Raw genomic sequence first — 13,029 nt, 5'->3', positions numbered from 1 at the left:
TGCAGAGAAAACAAAAAAACCTAATGAAGACCCCAGATCACAATATTAATAATATTATCTCATGACGTCTGTGTTTGGCGAAATATGGTAGGTAATTTGCAGTGGAATTTTTTACTTTACAATTTATGGACATGGCAGATTCGCTCAAGAAAATCACAAACGACCACTGCAGGTATTACAAATCCCCATCCCCAGGTAATACTAGTCCTGTGCAAATGGGGCATTGGTTGCATTAATATCCCATCTTAAAATCCAGTTTAAGTTGGCCTATCTGATATCCCTGTCCAGTTTTAGAGGGGACATAAATATGGTTGCATTTTCAATGTCTCAAAATTTTACAGTAAACATTCCTCTCTCCATGGGAACTAAATTACAAATAAACAAAACATCCTGGGGCTCCCTTCTGCTTCAGGGGTTCATGCATTAAATCACAAAAAACGCATTGAAAATCAAGTGTAAGCCTTCGCAATTTGGCCTTATTTATCATACTACAAGGACATCTATTGTGTCCAAATGTCATCATGAATATACTGCGAGTCTTATGTCTCTCAGGAAATACCCCGGGAATTATGTTGCCTATATAAGAATAATGTTGGATTGAATAAAAAAACAACCACTTGTCCCAGGTCATGAAGGTGGTGTCATACTGCTGTACTTATGTTACAGTCACAGCAGAACCTGTTATATAGGTATTTAAATGCTAAAATAAACTCGTCCCTTTTGGCGTTTTGAACTCAGGGTGACATAGAGTCAGGTGTGTGATTATGTGACAGCATGACACTGTACTGCAGGCAACCATGACGTATTCAAACCACCCTTTGGCATCTGAGTAGGGCAGCACACACACACACACACACACACACACACACACACACACACAGACACACACACACACCCTCCACCCACTCCCTGAATTGTCTCATATTTCCCCCCGGTGTTGTCCAGCAAGAGAAACCCAAGAACATCGTCCTAATGGACTGTGACATAACAGAGAAATAAGAGCATTCCTGCAGCTTCAATTAGATTTCATAGTACAGTTCCAAACAATAACTTGAACAACTGCTGTACATTAGGTGTCTGCTAGACATTTTGTACTGGGAACAGGACACAACTGGTGCTACTTAAGTACATGCAAAATATCACGTCCCACCGATGTTTAGAAATCTTTGCTTTTTCGTGTTTTTGCTCAGAAACTGAATGTATTTATGACAGATCTAATGCATCGCAGTGGAACTGAGCTCTTTATTTACTTGTACAAGAAATACAAAATTAAGTTCTTTAGTTTTGTCCCTTCTGTGTCTTTTGTGACATCCCTGGCAAATTACCAGCTGACATAACTGAACAAGCTTGAACTTGACCTTGCATCCTCAGTTGTGTCATCATTGATGACTCATCAACAGCCAATGAGAGCAGCTGTGGTGTGTCTTCGTGCCCCAGTAACCTGCAGAGGTTAATCATTTCCTCCTCTAGCAGCATCTCTCGCTGTTTACACAACCACACCTGAACTGTCACTTTTCAGTTCTCTATATTAAGATCTACATTAGATGACAATTACAGTACTTCCCAATGTTCTGGGTTTAACGCTGATGTGCTGTGAAAGAAAATATTGAAGCAATATTTCCTTTTACTCTGATCATGTCAGATGGTTGAAGTTTTATATTTTGGCAGACCTTAATGGGATAGTTTAACATTTTGGGTAACAGTGTGTATAATTTAGGGTGATTTAGTGTCATCAAGCAGTGCAGACTGCAGATTGCAACCCACTAAAACTTCTCCTGGTTAGAATTCCTTCAATGTCCATTGTTAGCCGAATTATCCACAGAGGTCTACTCCTTTCCAAAACATTGATTTAAACTGATAAAAACAATAAAGCAGTTTCACGTTACAAATCAGTGTTTCTTAGGTGCTGTTTGGCTCATTGCAGAAGGATTGCTCGTCCTGCATGTGCTGATGTGTGCTCTCCTTTTTCTCTAATAACTTAAGATCCAGACATCATTGAGGTTTTTACCGGGTGACGAATTATCCACAGAGGGTGCTTCCTCTCCAAAACAAACGGACCCAGTGATTTAAACTGGTAAAAACATTGAAAAAAGCAGTTTCACATTCAAAAATCTGTGTTTTTACAACGCTGCTTGTCATGGAGAGGCTGTTAACTACAGTAGAAACATAGCGGTACAACGTGCCGATCTCTGTGGACAAGGATCCTCTTCCTATGTAGATATAAACTGTTCATTCCAAGGTAAAAAAAAACATGAAGATTCTTTTATTCAGGTGTTTATACATTAAAGAACACATACTTATTATATTAGATTCTATTCTTCCAGGATATCCCCCTAAATCCTACACACTGGACCTTTAAGATTAAAATGTCTCTCTTGTCTGAATGCTAAATATAAAACGACAGCCAGCTGCTGCTCAACTTAACTTTGCATAAAGACTGGAAGCAAGAGGAAACCACAAGTCTAGCTCTGTCCAAAGGTTAAAAAAAAAAAAAAAAAAAAAAAAATACACCTACTAGCACCTCTGTGGCTCACTTATTAACGTGTTACATAGTGTTTGTTTTGTACAAAAGCTGAGGTGTAAAAATGACATGTTACACTTATATGGGCGGTTATATGCTGGACTCTTTCTTGGCACAGTGACCTCTTGGACAAGATGTTGAAAAGTTGGGTAACTGCTTCCCTGTGTTTCCAGTCTTTAAATGAAGCTAAGCGAACCATCTCCTGACTCTAGGATATGAGACCTATAAGTAAATAAGCTTACTTCCCAAAAAGTGTTTTTCTAATGATCTTCATCCTCTGTTTAATGCTTAGTCATTCTTGATGTTCACAAATTGACATTCTCTGAAAAAGTAAACTGTTACTGTACGTGTCAGACGTCACTGACTGCCACAACTTTCCCAGAAACAGGACTGAAGGTATACAAACAAGTGATTAAACAAAATGGGCTTCTCTGCCAGGCCGGGAAGAAATGAGGTTTGCGGTGTCATGGGAGATGTGTTTGAGGTTTGAGGGGAAAGGGATTTCACAGCAGTAATCTGTACACAACTTGTTCTATTGAAAGTTAAACATTGGCATTAGTGCATTAGGGGGAATTTAATCATTTAGATCTTTTTAGGGTCCGGGGAGCTAAGCTGCCAGGACACTATTGCAATCCTAGGTATTCTTCTTCTTCTTTCTTCTTCCAAGGAAATCATACTTCCCATGGGTGAAAACTCACCAAACTTTGCACAAAGGTCCAGTCTCATGCCAGATATCCTCAGCTGTAAACTCAAGCCAATAGTCCTGATGGTACAACTTCACAACTTTCATCAAACTGTAGCCCCAATATTGACAAAACTTTTGTACACTTAAACCTATTAAAAATTATGAAGTTCAGCACTCTATTTTTTTCAAAAACTGTAAAACTTCTTAAACCTATCTCCTCCCACAATTTTTGCTCAATTGACACCAGACTTGCTACAGAGCATCTTCAGACTGTCCTGCAAAAACCATGTTTCTCAGATTTTTGATTTATCAAAAATTGAGCCTACAGTGCATCAAAATGTTTGACTGTAAACATATACATGCTAATTCTTGCTAAATAAATCTTCAATGAGAGAATGACAAAATTCTAGAGTCATGGTAGATGATGTGTGGCAAATTTCAGAATTTTATCTCAAAAACTGAATTTTTGACAGCATTTTGAATTTTGCTCTAATGTGAACAATTGGAGTCAATGTAAAAATGGCATTTTTAAAATTGCCTGAGCGTGACTGATCACAGTGCAGCATTTTCAAGTCTTTTTTCTGCTAGAAAATCTGCCTTCTCATGCTTGAAAATAAACCAAACTTTGCACAAAGATCCAGTGTCAATACTTCAGTGTGAAACCATCTGAGGCTTCTCACTTTGCACATAGCTCAACTAGTTAAACATCGGTTTTTCACTTATGGAGCAAATCAATCATTGTTACAAACAAATTACCAAAATCTCCATGCTGTCTAGATGCAATATATGTATTTTCAGATTTTGTCAGAATTGTCACTGACTAATTAGCTCAGTGAGATAGAAATTGATTCTTAGTCTCAGAGGTTGTGAGTTCAAGCCCCAGCTGATGCAAAAGGCAGGTTGTGTTGCTAAATCCCTAAATGTCTTCCAATTCTTGTCCTTGTTACTCAGAATTGCCTAAAAATGCCCGGACCCGACTCATCGCTGCACAGCAGCTATAATTTACTCTTATTCTTTCTTAATTGTAATGATTATTTTATAATAGAGGCAGTGTGGGGTTTCATAAATATGACGTGCTCTACTTAGCTCTAAAAAGAGTGCTAATGTTGGTAGTTCTTCATTAGGTTTCACCTGCCCTCCTGCATCACTACAATTACAGATATGATTCATGGAACAGGTCTCTTCATTTGTTTTTAGGGCTTGCCATCCTGCTGATATTGCATATCAGATGCTCTGACACAGCGGTGTGTCTGTGATGATGTAATGTTAGCTGACTATCCTGCATGTGTGTATTTAAAAGGAAAGGTGTGTACGTGCTTATCGGAACAGAAATGCGTATACGCTGTCTGACTGCGTCTCTGTCTGCATCACTTAGCTTTTAGCCCCATGCACCCTTATCACAGCACTTTATGGCTGTCTGCTGAAATGTTTATTCAAGTAGAGATAGCAGAGGTGAATTAGACTTTGTCTTTAGATGATTTAATTTACAGGATGATGTTTTCTGTTGCAAAATGCAGCTGATTATATGCCAAAGTTATAGAAAGATATAGTTATAGAAAGACTGAACTTCTGTATTATAGAAGTTCAGCTTCAGGTGACCACACAGCGGATCTGGTATTTGTGACCACCACAAACTAATGTAGTTAGCCAGGTAATGATCTGTCAATGGCTTCAGAAGTAACGCTCGCTTGCTAATGTTGGTGGGAAGCTAGTAAGCGAATATGCTAACCCTTGCAGCTTATAAACATGCAACACACAGTTTAATCTTTTGCTTACACTTCTGCGCTTGTGTTTTTGGTTTCAAAATATTCTCAAAGAGATGCCCTTCAAACTCTTTAAATTGGATTGGATTAATTGGGCAGTCACTGTTTGGAGGAGGAGTTTAACTAACAGTTCCAACCTGAAGTGCTCAGGGGCAAAATCACAAAAGGAGCGTGGCTTTTGCAGCCGCTAAACCTGCACAAATAAGGCAAAAATAAACGGTGTAGTTCTCAAAGTAACCACAAAGGGTGAAATGTGCCCCTAACTGCGCTGCCACACAAATAGCATCTCGGTTCTCCTGTGGTATTTGCGCTTATGTAAATGAGGTACTTTGCATAACTTCGGTGCGAAATTGGCCCCTTTCTATGCCAATTAGCGTCATTGCCAAAACGCTAACTGTCACATGCAACAGTGAAATTATTAGCGTCTTCGGAGAGTTGGTGGTAACTGAAATGCATTCATAACGAGTGTCACACCCAGACTCTGTCACATTAAAATTCCTTGTTGGTATGTTTGCGCTGCAGTTACATCAGCACAATATCTTTTGTGAACTGGACCTTGAGACGGGGCAGATAGTGGTTGCAAGTGATGAGTAATTCATGGTGCTATCAGCGGTGGCAATCTATTCATTGTGAATTTGGCCATGTGATTTCTTTGCTCTCTGACTAAATACGTTTGTCTTTGTCCTCAGATGAACCATCTAGTCCCAGTACTGATCAGGACAGCACACACATTCCTGCCTCAGCTGTTATATCTACAACGCCCATCATCACCACCATCCCACCCAGCCCCACCTCTCCGTCCCCTCTCATTCGACGCCAGTTGTCACATGACCAAGGTATGTTCATGTCAAAGCAGCAAAATTGGGCCTGTGACTTTCACTGAACTTGCCAGTTCAGGTTATGAGCTGTTACAAATAATTATTTTAACCCTCTCTTAATAGATTCTCTCCGTCTCACAATTATTGAGTCAGATTCTGGTTCTAAAACAGAGCGGTCCAAGTCATATGATGAAGGCCTGGATAACTACCGGGAAGAAAGCAGAGGGTAAGTTATACCCAAAACAGTGTATTTACTAGCTGCTAGTGGGTTTGATAGTAGCAAAAAAGTACCCCTTGTGTAAATTTATAAACAACCTCTTCTCTTCCATGTAGGAGGTCCTTAATACCTGGTCTGAAAAGTCTGCGGAAGGTGAGTTCAGTCATATTTTATCAAGCATGAGTTGTCTAGTGCCAAATGAGCTCACCCACTACGACGGGTTTATCAGCATTTCCTGTTTGAACGTTTATCAGCTCATTAGTTCACACCCTGAAGATAAAACTTCTCCAAGTGAATTGTGAATATATAATGAAAAATAGGGATGGCTGTAAAAGCAGCATTAGGTAATCAAAGTCTATTTGTATCTGTATTTACGTCAGCTTGTATATATCCTTGAATTATTAACTGATGAACTTTGAAGTTGGCCAGTGCAACCATTGTCTTACAATCGATAGCAACCAAGATTACATGTTTTCCTGGTGCTAGCAAATGACTGTGTGTAGTAGCAATTTTTCCCATTAAAAATCACCAATGAAAGCTTCTAAATACAACTGGACATGTCCCTGCAGGAATATGATCTGAAATTAACAACATTTGTAACCAAGATTACTTGTTTCCCTGCTGTTATAGCATGTTGCTACATGTAGCATTGTAGGCTACATAATTCGTACACTTGCAGTAGCATACCTAGAGAAGATGACCATAAAGAAAGCTGTCAAAAGTTGATGTCAGCTTGTCTCAAAATTTAAAAAAAAAAAAAACTTTGACCATGTTAAATATGAACATCCAGGGCTCAACAATAAGGATTGCCCGATTGCCCGGGGCAAGTAAAACTCACGGTCGGGCATGTAAACTAACAACTCACTTGCCCGATCGGGCAAGTTGCTAAAAATAGTAAAAGTTAATAACTAATTGATAAATTAAATGTATTTTAAAAAGTACTCTTCTGCTCTGATGCAGCGGTCTCTCTGCCTGAAGTCATAGGCACAGCTGTGTAACAATGTCCTGCCCACAGCCCCCATTGATATTATTTTGCGCGACGGACGCGTCATATAATAACATAACAATATACTATTTATGGTGTTACGCCATCATGTCATTTCTGTCTCTACATGGTCACGCGTTAACAATTCTCCTCTGCTCTCTGTATCGCGCATGGCGGAGTTCCGCCACACACACAGGTGATCACGCTAGAGCGGCTCGGGCCGCATTTTCCTGACCAAACCTGACCCCGAGCCCGGTGCAGTTTGTCAGCTGACAAAGTTATTGTTATGGACAGTGTGTAAATAACCAATAGACTGCTGTTACACACAGACAAACACGCTGCTCGCACAGCAGCTCAGTACGGCAATCATGCAGAGCTTGTGTTGCGTTCAGGCGTTGTCACGTAAATAACAACTTCCAGCACTTAAATAGGTCATAGCACAAAACAGCAGCATGTCGAGTGACTTTTTACTTTTATTATATTCAATAAAATTGTATGTTCCTAAATCTTGAGACAGCTCATATGTAAGCTAGACAGACATTTGACCTGCTCATTACTGTGCACACATGTACTGTATGTACTTAGTCCTAAAGAGCCCTTCTGGTGCCAGTAGATACATAGAAACATCCCAGCAGGCTGTGCTTTGCAAGCATACAAAAAAGTTTCACGCATTTGAAAATTATTTTTCATGCGTGTGCTTCACCTCCGCTGCTACAACTCCATCCTAGGGGAAACAGTGCTGTGTGCGTTTTGTGCAACAGGTGGATGTGGTAGTCTACTGGTAGAGTAGAGAGAGAGCTAAGTAGCGTTGAAGTAGAGTAGAGTAGAGCAGAGAGATGGAAGCAAAATATATTAAACCCAGTGTTAATACAGCAGAACTGGAGAGAGGGGTGAAAAATAAATAGAGGTGGGCATGGCTCAAGTAGAGAGCAAAATTATAGACAGAGAACGATTGACAAATTTTTCACTTTAAGCCCTAACACTGTCATTTTTGTGTAGGAATTAAGCTACAATACATGACATATGTTGTTTTAATTAATAAATACAGTGTGAATAAAGATTACATAACATAAAAATAACTGCAGTCTTTGTTATTTGATAGCCGCTTAAATTAAACAGTTTTTATAGGGCAAGTAAAAACTGACTTCGGGCAAGTAGATCTCTGACCAACTTGCCCAACCGGGCAAGTGAAAAAAACCTTAGCGTTGAACCCTGAACATCCAACATGTATGACAGAAAATAAGGATAAGTATAATAGGTTTCCATTAACAGAAACACTTTTGGCTTAATGTTTTGTTTTTTTTGTTTTTTTTTTTTTTTTGTTATCCGTCACAGGGGGTGGACAGATCATCAGATGATTCAGGGTCCAGGAGGGATTCTACATCCGACGTCTTCTGCGACGCCACCAAGGAGGGTTTGCTGCATTTCAAGCAGCTCAGCACAGACAAGGGCAAGGTGTGGACCGTCTCTACATACAAAGCCATCATATAACTCACACACTAACACGGAAAGCACATCATGACCTACTGAACCACTCGGTTTGTAAACAGAAGCAGGGCTGCCCTTGTTTCCAGAGTATAGCTTTGTCTGGCTGTGTTATGCTGTGCTGTATGTTTCACCTGTTGGACCAGTTTCAACTCACAGCTGCCTTTGACCTCTTTGTATGAGGTCTCACTGCCCCCAAGGCAGCGATTAGAGTTATGATGCCAACAATAGGAACATTTACAGAAAGCTTACAGTTTAATTCCCTCCATTTTGCTTTGTAAAACTCGTCTCCTTCTCATGACCTATTTCTGCAGCGTGTCGGAGGAGGTATGCGACCGTGGAAACAGATGTACGCCGTGTTGAGAGGCCACTACCTCTGCCTATATAAAGACAAAAAGGAGGGACAGGCTCATGCCAACTGCCAAGCAGTGGACGAGCCCCTGCCTATCAGCATCAAGGCCTGTCTGATTGACATCTCATACAGCGACACAAAGCGTAAAAACGTGCTGCGGCTGACCACGTCGGACTGCGAGTACCTGTTCCAGGCTGAGGACCGCGAGGACATGCTGGCCTGGATCAGAGTCATACAGGAGAGCAGCAACCTGGATGAGGAGGTAAGAATCAGTGGTTCTTGCATGATGCATGCTCCATTAATTCCTAAGTGGCACCTGCAAGTGATATAAGAGTACAACTACATACAGATTTAATTCAGTGTATGAGTCGCCACAGGGGAAAATAATTGCAATACCTCAATCTGAATGACTAATTAACGTAATTTCATTATGAAAATGGCTAAAATAAACTTCACCATATTACGGGTTAACAATTTACTGAGCGGTACGGCAGCATCTTTTTCTTTCTGGATTTCATGATTTTTCTGGCATTTACACCTCAGTAGTTCACACTAGGACAGCTGCCTTGGGGTCTCCATGTACTGCGCTGTCCAGGTGTACATCCTCTGTTACAACACACCTAACAGTGTGACATCACCTTCTGAATACATGTCCTATTGCCCTACAATGACTGTCACATCCTCTTCGCCTCCTACCAAGTCATCATGACCTACTTTTTTTAAGCACCAGTCCTTCTTTGTGTCTGTAACTGTCACAGAACAGTCAGTGGCCGCTGTAATATTCTCTATTGTTTGGAGTCCTGATATAGCACGACTGATGTTGCTAAATTTGTTATGTGTTCATCGGCTGATATCCAACAGGGGGACCTGAAGTTCCACAGTGTGAAATCCTTTTTTTGTGAATGAAACTTGCCCACTAACTGAGTGGAACAGGAAGACTTTAATAGCAATTTTTGATCAATCAACCTCTCAAATATGAATATTATTTTCTTTGTCAAACAGCCAAAATACATGGGCTACAGACGCGGCACGACACGCCTGCCGCAGCATGCCCACAGCAGAGCGCATCTATTAAAATCATTTGAAGCTGTTACCCTGACCACAGAAGTCATGCTTGCCCAGGTGGGCACTGCACTGTTTAATGCTGTCTGGCTGATCTATTGTTTTTTTCTCTGTGCACGGCTCTTCGGCCCTATAAAAGGTAAAAAAGTACAATAGTACAAAAGTACGGTCTGTTAAAAAACATTTGAAATACTCCATGGGGTGCCCTGGGCAGCTCACCTGGTATGACCTGAGCCCCTCCTCTCCCCTCTTTTCTGTCCTTCAGCTGTCTATTGAAACAAAGGCAAAAAATGTCCCCCTAAAATATAAAAAATAAAAATAAAATACATACTTTCCTGTACCAGATGCAGCAGAGCAACCTTGTGGGTGTTTTTACATTCACATTAACATAAATCAATTCAATCAATGCATCCTGTTGTTATAACGACCCACTTAAGTATTCCAGTAACAGTTAATAAAGTCAGTACACTTCCAAAACCAGCATAACAAGCTGCATTATCACCTGGCAAAAATAAATATGCACAAAGTGAAGCTGGCAGCAACCACAAGCCACAAAGACAGCATCTGTGTAGCAGGTAAAAACCCCGCTCGGCCCCGCCTATGTGACGCGTCACGCCCTTGCATATCTTTGTGGTTTGGAAAAAACTAATAAATAAGTCAACTTGGGCTTTTGTGAAATTGTGTTCAGCATTTTTCCACTGTTTCTCAACGTTTTATAGACCTAAGGTAATTGGCAGATTCGTCAGTAATAAAAATAATTGTTAGTTGCAGCCCGAAGAATGATTAAATCTCACAAACACACACATCCTCATGAACAGGTGGCGCACCTCAGGTTAAAACAAGCGATTTATATGAGTAAACCTCATCGGAAAAAGGAGATTTAGGATGAGGAAATGTTCTTGTATGAGGCCCTTTGTTTTAATTTGATACATTGCATAGCCTTTCCTGTTGACATTCACAATATCACAAATGTGATATCATATAGCATATAATGAGAGGATACAGTGTATATTTCTTGCTATATGCCCCACTGTGTCTTAAAATAGGCACATCTCCCCCAATTAGAAATTTAAGCCGCTCCTTCCCCCTCTTTTTACAACCTAACCACACTATCCATACTATGACGTCCAATAGTCTTACCTGTGTCACCTGATAGCAGCAGGTTCTATGGAGATCCATTATGGCCTGTTAGGGGTGTGGGGGTGTGAAGGGAACAGTTGCACCTGATGCCTTAACTATCAACTATTGTGTCCTCTGCTCTGCTCCCCTTTCCTTCCTTCCTTCCTTTTTCTTTCTTTTTTTAGAACGCGGCCTTCACGAGCCATGACCTCATCAGCAGGAAGATCAAGGAGTACAACACCTTGATGAGGTAAGTGGGGAGGGGAGGGGAGAGTAGGTGGGGAGAGGAAGGAGGTCCTCACACTTTAGGAGAACTTGACACAGTGCTGGATAAGTTACTGACAGGGAAGTTGAATTTGTGATTTATGTTCCCAGTCCGACAGGCAGCAAGACGGAGCCATCACCCAAACCTTCACGCCAGTCACTGAGCATCAGACAGACGCTGCTGGGAGGTAAAGGAGAGACCAAAGCAACAAGTCCACTCACACCCAAACCTGAGCAGGAGAAGAAGAACATGCACAAAGGTAGGAAAAGAAACAATTTCAATTTAATGTAAGTTTGTTTATTCTTAGCATTTTATGGCTTTTGCAAGAAAAGAAATTACATACTAAACGTAAAAAAATAAAATAAAACGTCATTCTCACTGTACTCTATGTTGCACTGTGTTTGCAGATGACACCAGCCCTCCCAAGGATAAAGGGACATGGAGGAAAGGCATCCCGGGGCTGATGAGGAAACCTTTCGAGAAGAAGCCGTCTCCTGGAGTCACGTTTGGAGTGAGGCTGGACGACTGTCCTCCTGCACAGACCAACAAGGTTTGTACTGATTTTATTTGTAGTAAAACATAAAAACACTTTGTGGAGAAAAACTGAATAATTTTGGTCATGGAAAACCTGGAACAGTCATGGAAATCTCAGTCACATTGTCCTGGCCTGGAGAAGTCATGGAATTTTGTTGTGTGTTTTAAAATTGTTACAGTAATTTTAAATGATAACCTCCCACGTAATGTAACATAACATTTTATTTACCATTACGTATGTTTCTTCATTTTCTTCCCATGTCCATGTATGCCCGCTAGCTGAAATTATGTTTGAATAGAGTTTGAGTCTGATGTGTTAGAAAATACTGGGCAAGTGGGGGTATGGGTCCTTGAAAAGTCATTGAAAAAGTTTTTAAATTTCTTTCTTATATGTTTTGTAATGCATTTCTTTAATAAGTTCATCTGTTTCTGATCTTGAACAGACCGTAATAGCATCCCTGCACGTCCAATGAGCTAATCGTTATCTGCATTTGTCCTCTAGTTTGTGCCTCTGATCGTGGAGGTGTGCTGTAAGCTGGTGGAGGAGAGGGGGTTGGAGTACACAGGCATCTACAGAGTCCCAGGAAACAACGCAGCCATCTCCAACATGCAGGAGGAGCTCAATAACAAGGGCATGAACGATATCGATATCCAGGATGATGTGAGTGGCACTTTATCGATCGGTGTTGCTTTAATTAAACTCACCTTGGAGTTTCACGTTCCACTGTGCTGTCCTTAATGTGTTTGGATAGCTGCAAGGCTGAGATATTTTTAAGGCTGCAGTTTTATGTAGATGTTTGCACACAGAACAGATCTCCACACCGAATACCTGCCAGTGATGTGTCATTTCGCAGCCTTTAAAACTATTTTTTTGGGCATCCAAAGCAACAGACAGGAAAAGCCAACATTAAATCCTACATTTCTGGATTGTCAAGATCACAACCTGCTAATGGTGGTGCAGTAGTCAAAGCTACAGCACCGTGATAGTGGATGTGACACATTTATGTGACCTTTAAATCATCCTGCATGTTGAATAAACATGTCTTGCATCATTATCATACCATATTATCATGTTTTACAGAAATGGAGGGACCTCAATGTGATCAGCAGTTTACTCAAGTCCTTCTTCCGAAAACTTCCAGAGCCATTGTTCACCAATGGTAAGTTGCTTTTTTCTCAGGCTTTGCATGCCATCTAGTGGCCAAAATAGAGAACTACAGGTC

The 13,029-nt window shown here is 40.7% G+C and overlaps 1 protein-coding gene across 5 annotated transcripts in view; it reads left to right on the top strand.

Annotated features, from left to right (window-relative positions):
- arhgap21a (Rho GTPase activating protein 21a) overlaps positions 1-13,029 on the top strand; it is a 112,529-nt gene that overhangs the window by 91,631 nt on the left and 7,869 nt on the right. For all 5 annotated transcript variants that reach the window (XM_033638308.2, XM_033638307.2, XM_033638306.2 and 2 more), the window contains 10 exons: positions 5,659-5,805; positions 5,911-6,013; positions 6,121-6,157; positions 8,325-8,444; positions 8,789-9,088; positions 11,193-11,257; positions 11,383-11,531; positions 11,680-11,822; positions 12,309-12,467; positions 12,888-12,966. In XM_033638308.2, the coding sequence (XP_033494199.2) occupies positions 5,659-5,805; positions 5,911-6,013; positions 6,121-6,157; positions 8,325-8,444; positions 8,789-9,088; positions 11,193-11,257; positions 11,383-11,531; positions 11,680-11,822; positions 12,309-12,467; positions 12,888-12,966 (1,302 nt within the window). The remainder of the gene's footprint in view (positions 1-5,658; positions 5,806-5,910; positions 6,014-6,120; positions 6,158-8,324; positions 8,445-8,788; positions 9,089-11,192; positions 11,258-11,382; positions 11,532-11,679; positions 11,823-12,308; positions 12,468-12,887; positions 12,967-13,029) is intronic.

Source organism: Epinephelus lanceolatus, chromosome 20 (genome assembly GCF_041903045.1).
Source record: "Epinephelus lanceolatus isolate andai-2023 chromosome 20, ASM4190304v1, whole genome shotgun sequence".
NCBI lineage: Eukaryota > Metazoa > Chordata > Actinopteri > Perciformes > Serranidae > Epinephelus > Epinephelus lanceolatus.
This window is presented reverse-complemented; position numbering and strand designations above follow the sequence as displayed.